General features: G+C 30.7%; 3 protein-coding genes across 4 annotated transcripts in view; 2 read left to right on the top strand and 1 right to left on the bottom strand.

Annotated features, from left to right (window-relative positions):
- Positions 1 to 96: 96 nt before the first annotated feature.
- Positions 97 to 2,409, bottom strand: LOC128389894 (uncharacterized). The gene is made up of 2 exons (XM_053349539.1): positions 1,396 to 2,409; positions 97 to 1,288 (listed from the first exon to the last, which is right to left on the bottom strand). The coding sequence occupies exons 1-2, from the start codon at positions 1,950 to 1,952 to the stop codon at positions 463 to 465; spliced, it is 1,383 nt and encodes a 460-aa protein (XP_053205514.1). The 5' UTR covers positions 1,953 to 2,409; the 3' UTR covers positions 97 to 462.
- A 22-nt stretch (positions 2,410 to 2,431) lies between these two features.
- LOC128389890 (mRNA-capping enzyme-like) lies at positions 2,432 to 5,489 on the top strand. The gene is made up of 4 exons (XM_053349534.1): positions 2,432 to 3,137; positions 3,276 to 3,385; positions 3,479 to 3,579; positions 3,672 to 5,489. The coding sequence occupies exons 1-4, from the start codon at positions 3,071 to 3,073 to the stop codon at positions 5,275 to 5,277; spliced, it is 1,884 nt and encodes a 627-aa protein (XP_053205509.1). The 5' UTR covers positions 2,432 to 3,070; the 3' UTR covers positions 5,278 to 5,489.
- A 460-nt stretch (positions 5,490 to 5,949) lies between these two features.
- LOC128389892 (potassium voltage-gated channel protein Shaw-like) overlaps positions 5,950 to 21,011 on the top strand; it is a 43,916-nt gene continuing 28,854 nt past the window's right edge. For both annotated transcript variants that reach the window (XM_053349535.1, XM_053349536.1), the window contains exons 1-3: positions 5,950 to 6,522; positions 10,758 to 11,646; positions 19,274 to 19,492. In XM_053349535.1, coding sequence (XP_053205510.1) covers positions 11,581 to 11,646; positions 19,274 to 19,492 — 285 coding nt within the window. In that variant the 5' untranslated portion in view covers positions 5,950 to 6,522; positions 10,758 to 11,580. The remainder of the gene's footprint in view (positions 6,523 to 10,757; positions 11,647 to 19,273; positions 19,493 to 21,011) is intronic.

The following is a 21,011-nucleotide window of genomic DNA, read 5'->3' as shown; positions in this document are numbered from 1 at the left end:
TTAGATTTTCTCAAGTAAAAAATAGTTCCTTTTCCGCTGGGTGGACATAAATCTCGAGGATGGACAGTGAGAATTAAATAGAATCATAATTGACAGTCAAGTTAATAGTTTCTTCTTTTTATGAGGTGAAACAATCGATTGGTTTCCAAGTTGATACAAAAAAAAGAGAGAGTTTAACAATTAGCTAATTGTGGATGATGATGATGATGATGATGGTGATTAAGGTGACACAGTGAAAATGATTATTTAAACATGCATTTGTTTTGATTGTTTACTTTTATGTGCCAATGCAGGAGCATTTGATTCATGCATAATTTAGACACGCATAAAATGTAATGGCAAATTTAAATTGTTGTGATGAGCAAACATTGATGAGATCTATTGATTTTGTTGTTGTTTTTCAAAGTGTTTGGTGGTGATGATGGTGTTGGTTTTGCTGCATTTCGTTGTTGTTGTGACTCTTTATTTAGCACTGAAACTGACTTTAATTGTCTTGCCATTATTTTCAATGCTAACATTTTGAAGGGTTACACTGTACTCGCAGTTTATTTCAAGGGAAAATTTATCCCCAGCGGGACTAACTTTGATCACTGGTGGTTTTAATGGATTTAAAAGTTGAACAGTATCACGAGTTTCGTTTTTCAGGGAAGACGATGAGGTTGATGATTCAATCATGTTGGTGATATTTTCCTCTACGAAACTTTCTTCAATAGTATCTTCAGCATAAGGAACATCAACTGTATCACAATAAATGACTTGATGAGTTTCCTCTGTATCTCCTTCCTTGGAAAATGATGTCAATATATTGGCGATACAATTTTCAATCTCTCGCGAGTCACCTGTTTGCTTATTCTTGTCCAGAAAATTGCCCATCTCATCATAATTACCAATGATTAGGTCATTGATACGGTTAATTGCTACTTTTAATACCTGTGAAAAAGCTTTATAACAAACTCGAACCAGCGAACCGTCGAAAGCAGGTAATCTAAATAAAACTTGAACTGTATTGGCAGCATTATCATAGGGAAGAACTTGAATCCATTCAAGTATCAGATCATTTTGCTCCTTCTTAGATTTTGATACGAAAAGTTCATGAATAGAATGTAAATCTTCCGTTGTTAGACTTGCAGCTTCACATGATTCAGATAATTCATGGTTACATCGGATTCTAACAGTTGGAGTGGGCACATAGTTGGATACAGCGGGTGATTCAAGAGGGATTTTCAGTACATTCCTATTTCGCACTTTGATGTACTTTTTCTTTGGAGTAGCTTCATTGGTGTCAGATCTGAAAGAGAATTGAAACAAAGTAAAGAAAATTATTCTCAGTAAAGGAAAAAGAATAGAACAAAAATAATCAGGGAGTGAAAAATTAGTAAGAACGATAATACTTACATATGATCAGGTTCTCTTTCTTTGAACAGTTTAGATATTAAAACATGTTCATCTTTTAACTCATGGTTACAATCAACAACCATTTGTTTGATGATAAATTTTTGCTTGTAATGATCAAAACAAGCGTAAATATAAGTCGGGCAGTTTAATTTAGCAGTTCGTTGATTGGGTCTTACTCCTTTAGATGTTGATCTGTAACCACCATAATGTTTACAGGTAAGTTTAAGGTATTGATATTCGAAGCCTTTAATTGATATATTTGTACTCTCTTGTGATCTTGAATCATCATCGTTAACACCATCACCACTTGAATCTATGGATTCTTCATGATCATCCTCATCTTGACCAGTATTTGTCTTAATTCCTCTGAATGTTTTCCTCTTTTTACTTGATCTTATTCGACTTTTTAACTTTCTGCTTGTTGTTATCGTTAATTTAATTGAAGTTTTCCTTTGAAATTCATCAACAGCAGCAACAAAATCCTGCCACTGGTCAAATTCAGCATATAATTTCAACTGTAATGAATTAATGTCCAATCTACCACAAGTGGAGTCCATAGTTTGGGATAACAAGAAAGAAAGAAAGAAAAGAAAGGGGAAAAAAGAGAAAACCAAAAAAAGAACCAAAAGAAAAAGAATACAAACAATCAACTAGTAGAGACCCACCAAACCGAAGAAATGGAATTTAGTTGATAGTTTAAATTTCGACACAGAGTTTAAGGTAAATTGACAAGATAATTTACAGAATTAATTAACAATTAAAAACAATCAAATTGTCACAACATTTTTTGTCTCTCAAAATGTTTTCCTATTCACACAAAAATATCGAATAATATCCGATATCAAATATCGATAATTCAAAGTTCGATAGTATCGAATTCGATTGATAGTATTGAAATTTTTTTCTTTAATTTTGATCAACAATTGATTCCAATAAGTGGTTGAAACCTGTTGATTAATTACTTTCAATTTATTAATTCTTTTTTAATTATCTTTGTTAAAGGTGAATTAATTGTGAATTTGGGTCTTTGTCTGTGTTGACTAATTGGACACCGAGCAAACAAAAAAGCAAATCTGATGATAGATTTTGACTGTTTTCAATCAACATAAACACGGGAAAAAATTTCAATTGTGAGACTTGATTGTTTGAGAATCTGTTTTGTAAATTGTTGGAAAACAAATTTGGACACTTAATTACAACCGTTAATTAAGAAAGATTTGTAAAGCTCTGGATACAATTGATGATTAAAGAGCGGGTTTCGTGTTAATAGCATTAGATTGACTATTTAAAGGGATAAGTCTATTCATCTCTCAATCTAAGGCCGATATCTACATATGATTTTAGCTTTTCAACATCGTGATTGTTGACAATCTAAATATTAAATAGAATGAAGATTTAAATTCTTTTTCAAATTGTTAATATTTTTCTCCTTTTGTTCTTAATCAAATTGTTGCTGGTTCACAAATAATTCACCACTACCATCACCTAAAAAAGGAATAGACAATTGTCTTTGTGTTCCATTCATTTTGTCTTCTCTTTCTTTCCAATTTTTTCTCCAATTTCTCTTGTTTGTTTTTCTTTTTTATTCCATCATCACAATCATCATCTTCATCGCTCCATCTTAATCAACCATCTTCTCCATCTTACCTTGTTTACTTAATTCACTTACCTCATCATGTCGGGTCGATACGTCTTACCACCTCGGTGGTTAAACTGTCCTCGTAAAAGTGGCCTGATAGCTGGTGAGTGTTTATTTTCCTCTCTCTCTCTCTCTCTCACTCTTTTCTCTCTCTTTTGAACTCAATAATCACCTTGATTATACTTTTTATTGCTCTCAATTAATCACTCTTACCTTTGGTTTACCTTTTCTTTCACCTTAGACAAATTTGTTGCCATTAAAACTCCTTTGGACAAAAATTATTCCGATAAAATGAAACCCGGCCAACTGTGGACACCGACAATGGCCCTGCAAGCATATAAAAGTCAAAATGTATGAATCCCCTTGTCCTCTTGTCGGAAAATGGTACAAAACTTTTGTTGACAATAGAGTCCATTTCTCTTCCTCCTTCTTCCCTATTATCAGGTCAATATTGGTCTTTGGATTGATCTAACTAATACAAATCGTTTCTATAACAAAGAGATTGTCGAAAAGGAAATAAAATATGTCAAAATTGAGTGTCGAGGGTAAGTAGCTGTTTAAATGGAAAAATTTGTCCTTCAGCTTCATCAAATTCGCATATTCTATTTCTAATTCGATTACATTTATCTTTTCATAGACATGGTGAATGTCCATCTCCCGAACAAACCAGAACTTTTGTCAATATATGTCATCAATTTTTTTGTAAAGAACCAATGAAAAAAATACTCGTTCATTGTACTCATGGTTTTAATAGGACGGGTTTTCTGATCAGTGCTTATCTTGTAGAAAGACAAGATTGGTCCATAGAAGCGAGTGTACGAGAATTTGCAAAATGTCGACATCCAGGTATTTATAAAGGAGATTATCTGGAAACGTTATTCTCTCGCTTTGGTGATGTTGAAGATGCCCCCCCTCCACCAGAATTACCTGATTGGTGTAATGAGGAAGAAGATGGAGATGATGAGGTAGAAAGTGGTTACTCTTCATCATCAAGCTCCAATAATAGTAGTAATAGTAATAATAGTAATAAACGTGAGCGTACTGCCACCTTCATGGAAGGTGTTGATAAAGTTTATCCAGCTGATTCCAGAATCTGGTCTGAAATTCAACGTAAATGTCAAGAAATGTGCAAATGGTCAGGTCGTGGTTTCCCTGGTAGTCAACCTGTTTCCCTTGACTGGAAGAACATTCAATTATTTAATCGTAAACCCTATTCTGTTAGCTGGAAAGCTGATGGAACCCGTTACATGATGTTAATCGACGGACCAGATAGAATTTATTTTATTGATCGTGATAATTCAGTTTTCCAAGCTCGAGAAGTCCGTTTTCCTAGACGTAAAGATCTTAATGCTCACCTTTCCAATACACTATTAGATGGAGAAATGATCATCGATGAGCATAATGGACAGAAAACACCACGTTACCTAATCTATGATATTGTCAAATTTGAAGGGATAGACGTTGGTTGGACCCATTTTAATTTACGACGAACTTGTATTACAAAGGAGATAATTGGACCAAGAGAAGAAGCCAAACAAACAGGATTAATTGACAGATCCAAGGAACCTTTTGGTATTAGAATTAAAGACTTTTGGGATATTAAACAAACCAAATCAATTTTTGGTCCTAGTTTTACGCAGCAACTTTCTCACGAAATCGATGGCCTCATATTTCAACCGTACGATGATCCCTACAAACCAGGACAATGTGCCGAAAGTTTAAAATGGAAACCAGAGACTCACAATTCAATTGATTTTAGGTGTAAAATAGTTGCGATTTCTAAACCTGGTGAACTTAATCGTAAAGAGTGTTACCTTTATGTCAACCGGATGAATGAACCATATTCATCGATGCCCTTTACCAGATCAATGAAAGATCTTGACGGAAAGATAATTGAATGTACTTGGGATTATGGAAAAAATTGTTGGAAATTTATGCGAATTAGAACTGATAAGTCTTTCCCTAATGCCTATGAAACAGCTAATTCAGTTATGGAAACAATTCGTAATCCAATTTCGAAAGATAGATTATTAGATTTTATTGAACGAATTCCTCTGTTTAATAATCATCATCATCATCAACAACAACAACATCACCATCAACAGCACCAGAATCATAATCAACACAATCGCCAACAACAAAAGCGTCCATACCCTAGTGATTCCTCAGATGATCGTAATTTAATGCCACCCCCAAATCTTTCCGGAAGTGGCCGTGATACTAAAAGATCTAAAATTTCATGAATATAATTATTATCATTCTCGTTTTCTCTCTCTCTCTCTCTCTCTCTCATTTCTTTTCTTCACCATAATCCCCACTTTCGAAACGCAAACTTATCCAATTTCCCTTTTCTCTCTCTCTTTTCTCAGTCTCTCACTATTCAATATTTTCCAAATCAGTCATATATTTAATTTATCAATCATCAAAAATTACAAACAATTAACTTGATCAAAAAGATGTAAATTATTTTTCCACCGGAAAACGAACACAAAATCTAAATAATCCCGTTATTATTATCCCACAATAGAGATGGAAAAAGACAGAGAAAAGGATAATTAATTGATGATGGTTTCTAAGGTGTTCCAAAAGATAGACTAAAGAAATGTAGACCAGTTGATTGGCGATCGATAAATACGAAAGAGACAAAGATTCGAAAGAAAAGTTCTAAGTAAATATCCAATAGATGGCTACACATCTAATAGAAACTCGAGTTTGAATAAAATTCCCAATTTCCAGGTCACAATTATTTGACATGGAATCTATTCAGTTATACTTTCTTTTACAGCTATTCGCATGCACTTGTCGATTAGCCTTCTCTCTCATATACTCCCAGTTTTACATTCTCACTCATCTCATAATGATGATGATGATGATGATAATACTGATATATTTGAGTGAGAAAGTCTATAACCCAAACCTTTTTATCAACAAAAATTGTCAAGGTTTTTACTTATCATCATTTCCCTGGCTTCATTCAAACCAAGCCGGGTTAAGGTAAAGTGAATTAAGTGAGAGTAACAACAATTTACCTGATTTTTTTGTACTATGCGAAAATATATTAGAAACAATTTAATTTTAACCATCTACAATTAACTCACCTCATCATCTTGACCTTAAACTGAAAGATAAATAGTGTTACACTTTCAACGAAACTAAATTGATCAAAATTGTTCATCAATCAACATTCAACAATTAGTATTAAACCAACAGAAAAAAAGTAACGTTAATTGTGTTCATTGAAAATTGTGAGTGTGTTTTTGGTTATTGAGACTCAATGTTTGGATAAAAACAGATAATCAATCAAAAGGATTAACAAAATCTTAACCAACAACAGCAATTAAAGTTAGAAGTGTTTATTATCCCATTTCCCTAATCCTTAATCACCTTCTCCTCTTTAACCGATACTTTCCCATTGGAAGATTTTGTTTATATAAATCCAACAACTGATAATCGATTGATAATTAATCAAATGGATTAAATGATAAAAGGTAAGGAATTAACTGAACAATTGAATAAAAAACAAACACAATCAACAACATGAACAATTACAACGAAGCCAAAGTCAATTTTAATAAGACATGAGCTTAAGAGTAACATTGATCCTCTTTACCATAACTTACATGAGAAAATTCAATTTTTCTCAGTGTTTCATGTGACTGATTTCATGATGAAGATTATCATCATGTTGAGAATCAGTTAACCAAAGAAAATGTGTCTCAAAATGTGAATGAAAACCAAGAGACAAAAAGTGAAAGGAAAAAGAGTGAAGGCAAAGAACCTAATTACTGTTAATTGTTAAATTAATAGTTGAATTAAGGGATTGATTAAGAAGATGAAGACATTGGAGTGAGAAAGAGAGAGAAAGAGAGAGAGAGAGAGAGAGAGAACAGGGAAGATGAAAGCTCTCTCACTAATGATAATTTACTACAAGAAATAAGGCAAACAAATTGTGTTTTATTGAGTTTTACTTTCTTCACGTTGATTCACAACTTACCTGGTGGAAGGATAAAGATAATTGAAGATTGATTAATTCCTAATTCTATTATCTTATCATCAACATTGAACAACAATATAACAAATAACAAACATTTACATTAATAAGTAAAAAAAGTCTCATAGTAAATAGTTAATATCGTATAACATTAATTCAGGAAAAAAGAACTCAACTTACTACAATGTTGGAAGAATAAGAAGAAAACAAAATATCAGATAGAATTGAATATTACCCTTGATGATGGAGAAAAAATAATCATGCAAAGGTACGATCGAAGTTTAGGTTCTAGCTTATTCGATAATAAACCTGGAAGACAAGGATGATAGAAAAAAAAATAGACCAAGGAAGAGAAACAGAGGGAGAGAATGGAAATGAGAGAGACAATGGTAATAATAACAATGGTAAATGATGATAACTTTATTTATCATCTTTCGTCTTTCTCTCTCAACAGAGATTCATGTTAATCCATTTGAGTCTATTCATCATTCAACCAAATTATCATCATGAAGAGATGAGGATGATAAATATGATGAGTCTCAGATTAAAACGAGGAAACAAAAAGTTATTAGTTATTGGCTTCGATTTCATCATCTCAATCTTGATATTCTTTTTATCATCTTCAACAGGCTTTGTCATCATCATCATCATCATCATCTTCTTCTTCTTCCTCTTCCTTGATTTAATGATTTCGTCGTTAAATCGATGCAAATTTTTGTTTCGAGTTTTTTTCTCATCGAGTTAATTACCAATTCTATTATTAAACTTAGTAATTATTTCATCTTTACAATTTCAAATATCGCTATTAACTTAATTGTCTCTTAACAATCTACACCATAATTTAGTGAGTCATTAAATTATTAATAGTTTCAATTTAATTGTCAATCATTTGCTGTTATTTACCAATATATTTATGGTGAAATTTTTTTATTAACTAATATCATTGATTATTATTGATTTTCTTAAATTTTTTTTATCTGTAACATTGATTTTCTGTATTATTATTGAAAACTGATTTACTGTTTAAATTAAGATAATTAAATGTTACTCATGATATCGACAATTAGTTAATTATGATTAGAGGATGAAAGTTGTTGATATTTAGGAAGCAACAATTAATTTTATATTAAACTTTTATTAGTCAATATCAACACGCAAACAACAATTATCATCATCAAGAAATAAGTGCTAATGGATAAATTAAGAGTAATTAAGCCAATTAGTTGATTGTTAATCTAATTTGCTCTCTCTCTCTCTCTCTCTTGATGTAATATTAAGTTCTAGTGATTAGATGAGTTGAGAAGAGCAAAAATCTAATTTGATTTTTTGCAATTCTCTCGCTATAATCAACAATCAAACTTATTAATTAAAATCGGTAATGAATTAAAAGTCAATTGAGATACAAATTGATGGTTTGAAAGAAAAAGTTGATTAAATTATATTTTCATCTCAAATCAACATGATAAAAGTTAATTTAATCATGATTAACATTCAAATTCAACATTTCAAATGGTTGTTTTTACTTTTCATGGCATTGAATTATTTTCACCAAACATTTCATGTTAGTTTACTGATTAAAATTCAGTCAGGGAGTGAGAATGATGATAATGATAAGAGAAACTGTAAAGAAATGATATTCATTTGTATCATGAAACAAAAGGAAGAAAAATTTTGTGAGAGCAAAAAAAGTTCTGAACTTATTCAGTTTCTAAATTCAGATGATTATGATTATTATTATTCTGGGAATTTTTTTCTTACCTTTTTTATAGTTACTTTTGCTCGAGTTGTTAGTGGTGGTGATGAGGATGATTATCTGTTCATGAGGAGAAGGATGGATACAACTCGGAAATAGTAATGAGATAAAAGTTCTAAATTCGAAATGAAACATTTTCCATGTAATTCTTCATGTTTTTCTCTCTTTTCATCTTTGAGGAAATTTCAACTTCTTTATAACCGGAAACGAAAGTTATGAATATGAATAAGAAAAGATAAAGTTGAAATCAGAATTTTCTTTCAAGTTTCTCCCCTCGCAAAATCAACAATCATTTCAATGATTATGAGTTTTCATCATGATTTCATGAGTGAATTAATTTAATGCTTCCATCAGAACTGAGAGAAAAAAAAAACTCCCAATTCTCAGATTGAGCTTCATGTAATATCTATGAGGAAAAAAATCCAATAGAATCTAAACCATATGAGAGAAAAAAACAAAAAATTTTGGAATTGAAAATTTTGTCAGAAAAAAGTTCTGGTCAAGTTATTGGATATGAAATTGTCTTTTCATTCAGTTACATGAGATGGAAATTTGATATTTCCAGCTCTAAATTGAACTCTAAAACCCGAAGAATTGATCTGATAAATGTTATTAAATGTTATTATCATTGTTATTGAATTTCTGGTTACATGGTAATCATAATAATAATGAATCTACAGGGCGTTTTTTATTCTTTGCGGATATTTCACACAATTAAAGCACTCTAAATGTCACATTAGAGGTCAAAGTACAGAGCAGTTCAGCTAATTTTCCGTTTTCTTCTCATCATCTTCTTACAATTACTCGAAAACGATTAAGCTTCAAGAGCCGGTCAGTGGCAGTTCGGTCAATACCTGTTCGACATTTTGCTACTTTTCTTATTTTACTATGAATCGATTCACAGAATAATCAACATTTAGTCTCCGTTGACCAGTTTTTTCATCGGTCAGTTTATTTCTCCATCCCTATTGCTGGGTGTCGATTAATTGATTTTCTTGATTGTTAAGTTTTCACCTCTAACAGTTTGATTTTCTTCAATCTTTTCAGTTGAAATTGTATTCTATTAACATTTAACCTTTTCTAGTAAACTATGTTTAGTCCTTTTCTGTCTTACTAAATTGGTCATTTCGAATGGTCATTTCTGGTGAGTAATTTTATGGACTCTTTCTCAAATAACCTTCCAATGACCTTCAAATGCATTCTTCAGGTAACGACACTAACGAACTTCTAATGAAAAATTTGAAGAGCTTTGGTTCATAAGAAACTTGTCAAGTTCTAATAATTTTATATGACTTTTAACCCCTGAGATATTCAGTGGAGTAGCTAGTGAATAAAAAACGCCCTGAATTCACCATGAACTTAATCTCATCTTGATAACTTTTCATTGGAATCAACAAATTGATTCCATAATGTTAATCTTATCAAATATTTGATTGCAATCAGAAAACATTTTCTCTCTCTCTCTCTCTCCTTTAATTAATATTTACATTTGTGGATTGTTGATTTCTACCATGGGAACCATCATGAAATCAGAATTTTCCTCTTTCAAGCTTATTAGAATCATATTTCGACTGATTATGTATCACCAAGAATACTCATTGTTTACTTATCAGATTCAAGTTGATTATTCAAAATGAATTCTCATCTTAATTGAACTCACCGAGATTCATGATGATGAAATTTTATCATATTCACACTTGATGAAATTTTTTCTTCTGTCCAAATTTATTTGACAACGGAAACAGGAAATAGCCTCATAGTTGAGAGAGCAATTATTTGATTCCATCATCAATGATAGTCGGTAAATTGTTTGAGTTAATAGACTTTGTTGACATAATCAATTGCGATGATTAATTAGCTTTGTAAATGTTGTATTGTTTTGCATTTGTGAAACAAAAATAAATATTAGAACTTTTTTTTTATCGAATTTCAATTCTAAATTTTTCTTTTCTTTTTCAATTCTTCCCATTATCATATAGCATTTGGACTAATCATCTTTCATGAGATCGTCGTTAATTGCTGACATATTAACTTTAATCAAGGAAAACAATGATCAATAGATGATGAAAGATAATCAAGTTAACAATTCAGTGATTAAGGATTAATATTAATCTTGATTAATGTAATCAAATCAAAATGTAAAACTGGACCAAAGGGGAAATGGGTTTTGTTGCTTTTCTAGTTTTCAAATTAAATATTTAACTGGATCAAATTAAAACATATAAACAGTTAATTGGATTTTAATTGTTGATCAACTGGCAATTTATAAATACATTGAATCATTTGATTGCCTTAATACCTTTAAATTGAAACAAAAAATGCTGATCATTGATAATTAACTCAATTGTTAAAAGTTAAGTTTAACCAATCAAGAGTAAAATTTAGTTAATCAATTGTTGGATTATAATAACAAAAAAAATATATTAAATCAGTTAAAGGAGTTAATTGTTAACCATTACGATCATCATTAAGTTTTCAAGCTTATATAAAATGGATATCAATTGTTATTGGATTAACTTAAATCATCAGATCAACAATTTAATTGTGGTTCAATCATCAAAAATAATCATCACCAATTTGGATTGATTAATTCAACTCATCAGAAAAATAAACAAACAAAGTTCATCCATCAAACTTTAAATCTCATTTGACTTTTGTTTAACTAAACTAATCAGTGGAAATTAAGTTAAATTGTGACTAATTAATTGTGTAAAGATTAAGATTAACGTGTGTGTGTGTGTGGCCACGGGTTAAATTGTTAATCCCGAGGTTTCAATTGCAATTAAAAGATCCAGATGAAATATGAACTTGGATGCAGAGAACCGGGTAGTGCTCAATGTTGGAGGAATAAGACACGAGACTTACAAGGTAAGTAATTAAGTTAATTGTTCTAACAATTAACAATTTATTCGATTCATTATTCTATCTTTCTCTTAAACACTCTTACAATCAACAATCAAATCAACGAGAACCCATAGAAATGAATTTGAATTGATGATAGAGAAAAAATTTCTCTTGATTGTTACTACTGAATCGATTTGTAATCAGTGATTACTAATCACTGGTTCTGATACACAAGGAGAAAAATGTCCATTGAAAATTAACTATTACATGAAACCTTTTCCATTTAAACCTTAGATATATTGATTCCTATTCATGATTATTTATTGTTAATAGTTAAACAAGTAATTCATTTGTTATATTGTGTCTGAGTTTCCATGTTTACATTGAAACGTTAATAGTTTACCCAAAGTTGTCAACAATTGTGACATGATTAATGTTTATCAAGGTGAAAATAACAATATACGAAACAAAAAGAGTAAACAACAAAGTTTATCATCTTAAAGACCAATGAAGATGAAGATGATTAAACGTCTCATTGGAAACAATTATCAAATATTTAAGAGTAAAACATTGTATATATTACAATACAGTATTTTCCCAACAATTTCCTGTAAAATTTCATGATAATCTTATGAACCCACTCAGGTGATTTTTACTGTTACATTGCGATCGTTTTAATTTCATCAAATCTCATCTCTACCTTGAGTTACATTTATCACTTTTCCCTCCCTTCCCTTCAAGGTTATTATTATATAAACCTCCATAAATTGTGTCCATCTAATAGCAACTAATGAGATACTTTCCATGTTTTCACCTGAGGAAGGTTCATTTTCCCTGAATAGAGAAAAAGTTTCACTCAGCTAATGTTAAACACCAGAAGAGAGAGAGAGAGAGAGAGAGATAACAAAGATTCATGATGATGAGTATTCACTTACTAATGGATGAGAAATCTTCATTAGAACTCGAACAAGTCGAAACTAGAACTTTTTGTTGCCCAAGCTGGAAGTGAATACAAAATTAATCTTGATTATGATGCTAGAGAAACACTTTAATTGTTGATTTCATTTACTTAATGATGGATAAAAAGTTTAAATTGTTCTAATTGTTTGACCATTAATAATTACCATGTATCCTTTAACTTAATGGTTTTGACCTTTTCATAAGAAACCATAACTTTGAATAATTGAAAACAATTAATATTAATCTTAATTGTCTTTTTTTCCGCTACTTTTTTTTTGAATAAAAATGAAAACAAAAAATTTTGACCAACAATTAGTTAATTATGATGATGCTTTTAATGATATTCTTATTGAAAGTATTAAAAATAATTAACATTGTTCAAGAATTATAATTATCATGGTAATGAATTTAATTTTGTCTGAGTGAATTAAACACAACAATTAAGATAATTAAGCTAATCATTTCATATGCTCAATTTAAATTAAGGAAAAAGGCAAAAATAATTAACATGAAACAATCAACGGGTTAACTTAATGGCTATCATCATAATCATCACAAGTAGATTCTGATTAATTTGATTATCATGTGATTTTCATGATGATAAATCATCATCATCTCAAGGGTTCTTGGAAATATTATCATGATATCAGTTCGGAAAAAAAAGTTCTAGTCAAAATGTTCTCATTGATTCTGTCATTTTGATTTCTATGTTTATCTGTCAACATCCTTAAGCTAATTATCTCCATCATCATCTTCATCTTCATCATCCTCTTTTGTTGTGTAACTTAAACTGTTCATAACTTAAATCCCTTAAGGGTAGGAAAATATTTCTCATTTTATTTTCATCAATTCAATAGTTATCATCGTCATCATGAAATCATTAATATAATATTTACCATGTCAATGAAATCTTGTTATCTCAAGACTCATGATTTTGGCTCTGAAAATACATGATAAAGTTTAATAATCATCTTGAATAATGATGATCACATCGTCTTGTTATCACTTTGATATATTTCAACATTTCGTCTTCCATCCTTGTCTTCATGACGATGATGATGATGATGATGATATTACTTATTGAACCAGAATTGTGATTATCTGTAAATCCGATCACTTGAAACGTTGAGAGTCAACAATTGATCTTGAAAATGTGTATGAATGTGAATCAAGAGTGAAGATGGAAGACAAATGGTTAGAAAAGGATACAGAACGATATTTTCAAGATGGTGATGATGATAAAGAAGAAGAAAATGATGATGGAAGATCCTTTTCCCTTTCCCAATCAGAGAGAGAAAAATTGTTCCTCATCCCTTACCAATTCCATGATTCCGAGAGAACCAATTATATCCCATTGGTCAGTGTAAACTCACAGAAATCTGAGAATTCTAGAAACATCAATATCCTTTATCATCATCATCTTATTCATTCTCTTTTTTTTCTGTTCACCATCATCACCATTATCATCATCATGAAGATGACAAGATTCTGAAATGAGACTAGCTTATTGTGGATAGACACACAATAACAGATGAACCCAAAAAATAAGGTTGATCATCAATGAAGATGAAGATAAAATGATGAAGATGATGGTAGTAAATGACAGGTTCGTTAACAATAATTGTGAAGATGATGATGATGATGATGGTGGTGGTGGTGATGGAAAGTGATTATGATGAGAGGAAGAAAAAGTTTTGTTACGATAATATTGAACTCTTTTTTTCATTTGATAAAATTAGCCTGGAGTAAGAAAAGTAAAGATGAAGATATGAAGAAAATGATGAGAAAGTTAATAATGAATAGAGTTGAATGATGATGGAAAAGTTTTCATCTTATTTTGAGTAATGAAATCTATGGGAAAGTGGATCATGTTGGTGGGTGAGTTTTTCCACTCCTATTGAGTTTCATTTCAATCCTTTTACTTTTTCTGTTCATGTTACCTTGTTTTTCATCATGATTATCACCTAAATAATGATAATGATGATTTGGTCAATAGACTGAGTGAGTATTAAGATTCTCTCTCTCTCTCTCTCTCTCTCTCTTTTCTTATCTCCTCTTTCCACCTTCACCATGAATGGTCAAGATGAATGAATATAATGGGAAACCAACAATGGACTCGTTTTTTACATCTTCCACTGGTTATGATGAGAAAGAAGATGAGTAGGATGATGGAAGAGCTTTTCCAAGATGATCAAATGAAGAAGAAAATGAAATGATGATAATGGTGATGATGAGCTTTTTGGGTGTTGTTCTGAGTTCCATGTTGTTTGTTTGATGTCAATGATGATGATGAAATGACATCAAAGAGTAAGTTCATATTTTCATGAATCGAGTCAAAACAACAACAATAATGATAGTTACATATTGACTTGGGAATAGGGAAAGATTAATGATGAGAGACTGATGATGTTGAAATGAAACAGAAAAAAAGGAAACAATGGTCAAGAATAAGAGAAGAATAGAGGGTTGGGTCAGTGGAAGAAAGATGAAGAGGTTACTTTAATCATTAGGTGAAAAAAGAACAGAATCACTTTGGATTTTCCAAAAATTTGTTCAGTAGAATTTCATGTTTTACTCCCAATTTATCCCTTGAAACTCGACCAGGATAGGAAATACAGGATGTTCTTTATTCACTCTACTGTCCCCCTGAATATCCCAAAAACAAAAAGTCATATGAAGGTCAGACTTGACCAGTGAACTAACAGAAATGAAGCTTTTTACCTTATGATTTCAAGGCGATTGTGGTCATTCCCCGAAGAGCACATTTAGAGGTCATTTAATGATCTCTCTATGAAAGAAAACATGACCTTGAAATTCATAAGTAGTAACTGGATAAAGAATTTCGAATTAGTAATTATATCCAATTGAATTGACCATTACCATTGTAAATGGACTCGAAAATTGTGACAAGATGCAGATTCTTGCTTTCACCAACAAGTTCATCAACATGAGAATCTTGAATGGTCATATCCAATCGATGAACAATCAGAATTTATCTCAATAGTTTTCCTTAGACTTTTTTCCACTGATTGTTATTTTGATGATAGAAAAACAAAATTGGTTAAATATAATAACATGTCCATCACTTTGGTTGATATACTTTTATTTTTCTTCATCAATTTTCACGTTCAATCTTCATTCTCTTCTTCATCATCACCTCCAAGGCTTCCAATTATCCCATCTTTTCCTACCTGATTTACTTTCCATCATCATTCAATCTCATCTTTTTCCTTCATTCATCTTTTACCTCAACCACATGAGCCCAAAGTATATAAACTTTTAACATAAGTTTAACTTCATCAATTTTTTCTCTAACTATTTCTATGCAGCTCTTACCTTTTTCATCCTCATCCTTTACTGTTACTATTATCACCCAAACTTAGTTGAATTTCCATCAAAGTCTTCATCCCCTTTTTGACTACAAATACACTAGAGAAGAGTGAAAAATAGTTCGAGGAAGATGATGAAGAAAAATCTTCTTTGCTCCTCATTGAATTTTCCATAGATACTATTACTATGTTGATACACCTTCTTGTTTACTTTTTCCATCACAACCTTTTCCTCCATTTCTATCATCAGCATCCTCATCTTCTTGGTTACCACCTTTCAGCATGAAACATCCCAATCACCAATCAATAATATTACAGAGAGAGAGAGAGAGAGAGAGACTCACACACAGTGTGTCAGCAAAAGGATGAGGATGAACAAAGATTAGATGAAGAAGAAGATGAAAATGAAGATGATGATATTCATCAGTTTGATCATTGACAATACATCATCCATACAATCAACATAATCATCAACACCATTCATTTTATTGACATTCTGATTGGTGAATGTGTTGAAATATATCATAACAATGATAGATGTAAATACTCAACGGATTCATTATCATGATTATCTAGTCACCATCATCTTATATTAATATTAACATTTCATTTAGATTCTGATTCTTGATTATATTTATCATCAAAATCTAGACAATTCAAATTACTATAATATAATAATCAGAAATCAGTAAACAAGATAATGTTAATCAGAGTGACAGTCAAATTTTTTGATTGATTTAATAAAAAAAAGTTCTGATGATAATGAAAATTATGTTCACATCAACTAACATACTTACATGATGATGATTACAATTGAGTCGAGATGTAATAATAATATTTTCCGTTTTTTTCTCGTTCTCTTTTCAATCTTATTTCCGTTTTCCATGAATCCATCATTCGGATTAAGTTCATCTTCTTTTTTTTTGTCATCATCATGATCAGAATCACTACGATCTGACAGAAAGAATAAGAAAATCAAATATATATTTTGTTTCCTCTTCGATACTTAACATTACAAACACACACTCATATCAACCATAAGTCTCTGATAATGATTATCATGAAGTTCATAGAAATTCAGGTTCATGAGTCTGATGAATGTAAACTAATAATATGGAAGAGAATAAGAGTGAAAGTTATTCTCTTTCTTTTTGTCTTCTTTCTCAATCTTATTTATGGAGGAAGGAGGAAAAAAAGGTTACTACTGAACAGAACTGAACAAAATGAATACTTATATCAAGTTCCGACCAAAAGTTCAGAATAAACCCTGAAGCATTCTTACCATTTACTCTTACTCAACCTCCATCTTTGTTCAAATTTTCTTTGTCTAGGTAACCCTAAAGGTAAATAATATAACCATAGAAAATAACGGAACTTTTTTCTTCTCCATCATCATTATAAAAAAAAGAAGAGGAAAAAAAACTCATTCTCTCTCTCTCTCTCTCTCTCTCTCTCTCTCTCTCTCTCATCTCCTGATCATTATATTCATCATCATGGTTCTCATGTTCATCATATTATAAATAAATTTTCTTGTCCTACAATTTCCTATTCGTTTACCTGACAATTGAAAAAAAATCTTTCAAAATTCATGTAGACAATTTTTCCCACTTTTCAATCGGTGTGAACTTTTTACTTACCTGACACCCTTTTCTTTACCAGGATTCACCTTTTACATTATCATGATTATATACCTGAGGTTATTGTCACACCAATGGTGAAATTATCTATCATCATGAATATAATTATCATAAGAATTATAATAATAAAATTTCATTTGTCTGGTAAAAAGTGTGATGATAATAATCATTTGATGTTTTCTTGGTTCATTGTATAATCATCATCACCATCATGATTCATGGGAAAGGGAATGTTGAATGAATTTATTTCCTCTGAATAATGTTGATTGTTGATTCTGTCTGTGTGTTTTGTATGTGATAAAGTTTCCATGTGAATGTTTATTTCATTACATGTAACCTGAGTCTTCATGAATTAGATAATTTTGAATACCCAGCAAATTTCAATCTTCAAATTCTGGTCTCAATCATATGGATTTATACATGCATACATATTGAATTTAGGTGAATCAGGGGAGAGGGAAAAAAATTCTATGACCTCGGTTGGTGGGAGTGAGAAAAAAAAAGAATCCTAAAAAGTAAAGTAATAGGAATAAGTAGGAAAAACTCTGAATGCTCATGGAATTGGTAAACAGATTGAGAATCAGCAGAAAAAAAAGAAACAAATAAAACATGATGCAGATGAAAGTTCATGTTTTCATCTGAAAAATCATGAAGAAAATGAGTGAGAGAAGGAAACATTATCAGATGAAGATAACAGTGAGAGAGAGAGAGAGACCATGATGACAAAGATGGAAAAGCTTTCGAGGTAATAAAATACCTCGAAAGTGAAAGTGGAAATTTTCAGCGGTGGGTGAGTGATAACATGCCACTCTCACCTCATCAGAAGATGATAATTTACTCAGGTAAAAGTTCATCTATCATTCTGATAACCCTCAAAATTTACCTGAGATTCATTAGATTTTTGCATAAACTCAAGAGTTCTCAGATTTAAAGCACCATGAAAATGAAACTTTTCCATGTTGGTGAAGATAATAAACAGAGAAGAATAAAAAAAAAGTACCAACAATTTACCAATTATTTAAAAAGGTAATTTAAAGGTAAACAAGAACCTCAAATGGCCCATCAACCAGGTAATTTCATCACAACATTAAAACTTTTTTTTCTTCTTCTTCTTCTTTATCATCTTAAAACAATACAGATCCACACCCAAGAAAATAATAATAACATTGAGAGAGAGAGAAACAAAAAGTTTCCAAGTTAAATGATTACCTTTATTTTTATTACTTGGTGATTTTGTATTTCACCTTCAAGTTGATCATTTTATTGTTGTTATCATCATTATATCAACAATTTAACCCAAAGGATAAATAATCAGATTAGATGATTACCTTTGATATATAATAATAACCCTATTGGTAAATCATTAAGGTGATTAAACTGTCATAATAATGTTGATCATCTTTGCAAATAAAAGTAAATCATTTACAGTATTGTGATAATGAAGATGATTAAAATTAAATCAAGTGAATACAATCATTTGTTTGTGTGTTTGTGTGTGGTGATGGTTAACATGATTAAGGAAAACCGGAAAGCGGAAGTAACTCACTCAATGAATAAGAATTGAAATGATTTCAGAGATAAATTAATTCACTTAGTTACAATTCAATGGTCATCTTTGTGTATCAAATGAAGAAGGAGGAAAAGTGAGAGAAATGAACAAGTTGAATTTTTTTTTTGCAACTTTCAAAATTAATCTGCTAATCCTTTTAATCCTAATCCTTTCAGGCGACTCTGAAAAAAATTCCTGCAACCCGGTTATCCAGATTAACGGATGCCTTAGCCAATTATGATCCAGTTTTAAATGAATACTTTTTTGATCGTCACCCAGGAGTCTTTGGTCAGATTCTGAATTATTATCGAACAGGAAAACTTCATTACCCAACGGACGTTTGTGGACCATTGTTTGAAGAGGAACTTGAATTTTGGGGATTAGATTCAAATCAGGTGAGTGATTGATTGATCCAAACAAAGAAAATCCAATCAATTGATGTAACCAATTAATCAACTGTTGATTAGATCAACTTGATAACTGTTACAACTATTGATTAGTTGTAACGGTAGTTACAAGCAAACGAATGTCCAGTTTGATTAACAACAATAACTTGGAATAGATTTTGACAATTAGCTAATTATTAGAATAATTTGAGAGGTAAAAGTTGATTTAATGGTCGATTAACTATATCTCTATGATATTTAATCTTGGGTTTGAGAGTAAAAAGAAAAATTTAATCGATGAAAAGATTAACAGAATCAATTAACTCTGTTAATTAAATGAGATAATCAACAAGATAATCTGATTGTTCAATCTTTTGGTTATCCAATTAATTAATGTTAATTTTATTCAATAGGATTAGAAACCAATGGTCAGTTATTATTATCATCACAAAATGATAAGTTAATGTGAGAAATGTTTCTCATCTCTTATTGTTAATGGTCAATTGTTGTTGGTCAAATTTGATTCCCTTGTAAAAACTAAATCATAATAATAGTAAATATAATCAATAATAAACCTCTGAGCATGGTCAAGATAATCAACATGTTACCGTAACAATATTATCATGTTATATATACAAATGGTCAGTAACCAGAATCCATGATACAATTGAAGGTAAACAGGGAAGGCAAACTGACCCATACAGATATCAAGGTGAAAATTTTCAGATCAATAATAATTTTCTTACTGACCATTAGAATTTGTATTCAATATATATAAATGTAAAGGTAGTTAGTGGTCAGTTTGGTTAATCAAAAATAATCTTTTCAATTGTTACTGGACACACAAGCTCTCAACTAAATCTGTTAACTAAACAGTTGACCACAACAACAACATAATCAAATGTTTCTGTGTTGATATTAGTTTGTTTTACTTAACTGACCAGTAATCAGGTAATAACAACCGTAATTACTTAATCATAAAACAAGCAATTTGATTATTAGAGAGTAACTTTGATTGGTCAGTTTTCTGCTTGTTGCTACTGTTGACCATTAATAATAATAACAGTTATTTGTAATTAGATTAAGTTTTCATTGTATTAAATGGTTAAGCTAATTTTTTAATCTCATCTTGCTGATTATTCAAATGCACACAAACTCTGTGTGTGGCTGTTGATTTGGTTGTTTATTGATTTACCTGAACAAATATACCGTTAGATTACAATTGGAGGAGGTAAACTAAGTGTTTAGCTGGACAATGGGTGGGGTATTAGATAGGGATAGGGGTTGGTCAAGTAAACTTAATTTCCCATTTACTACATTTGGTCAATCTGATTTTTCTCTCTCTCTCTCTCTCTCTCTCTCTCTGGTCAACTAAGCAATGTTTTGATGATGACCATTAGGATATCATATAATATGAACATCCTTTAATGACCATAGAGAGTAACATAAAAGCTCATACTGACCAGTGTGTAGTTAAAGCCATTTCTAGGATGATTGGATGACTTAATCTATTAATATTAAATCGTAA

Source organism: Panonychus citri, unplaced genomic scaffold, assembly GCF_014898815.1.
Source record: "Panonychus citri isolate SS breed McGregor unplaced genomic scaffold, ASM1489881v1 Contig00111, whole genome shotgun sequence".
Taxonomy (NCBI): Eukaryota; Metazoa; Arthropoda; class Arachnida; order Trombidiformes; family Tetranychidae; genus Panonychus; species Panonychus citri.
The sequence above is the reverse complement of the archived record's forward strand: the minus strand, read 5'-3'. Positions and strand labels throughout refer to the sequence as shown.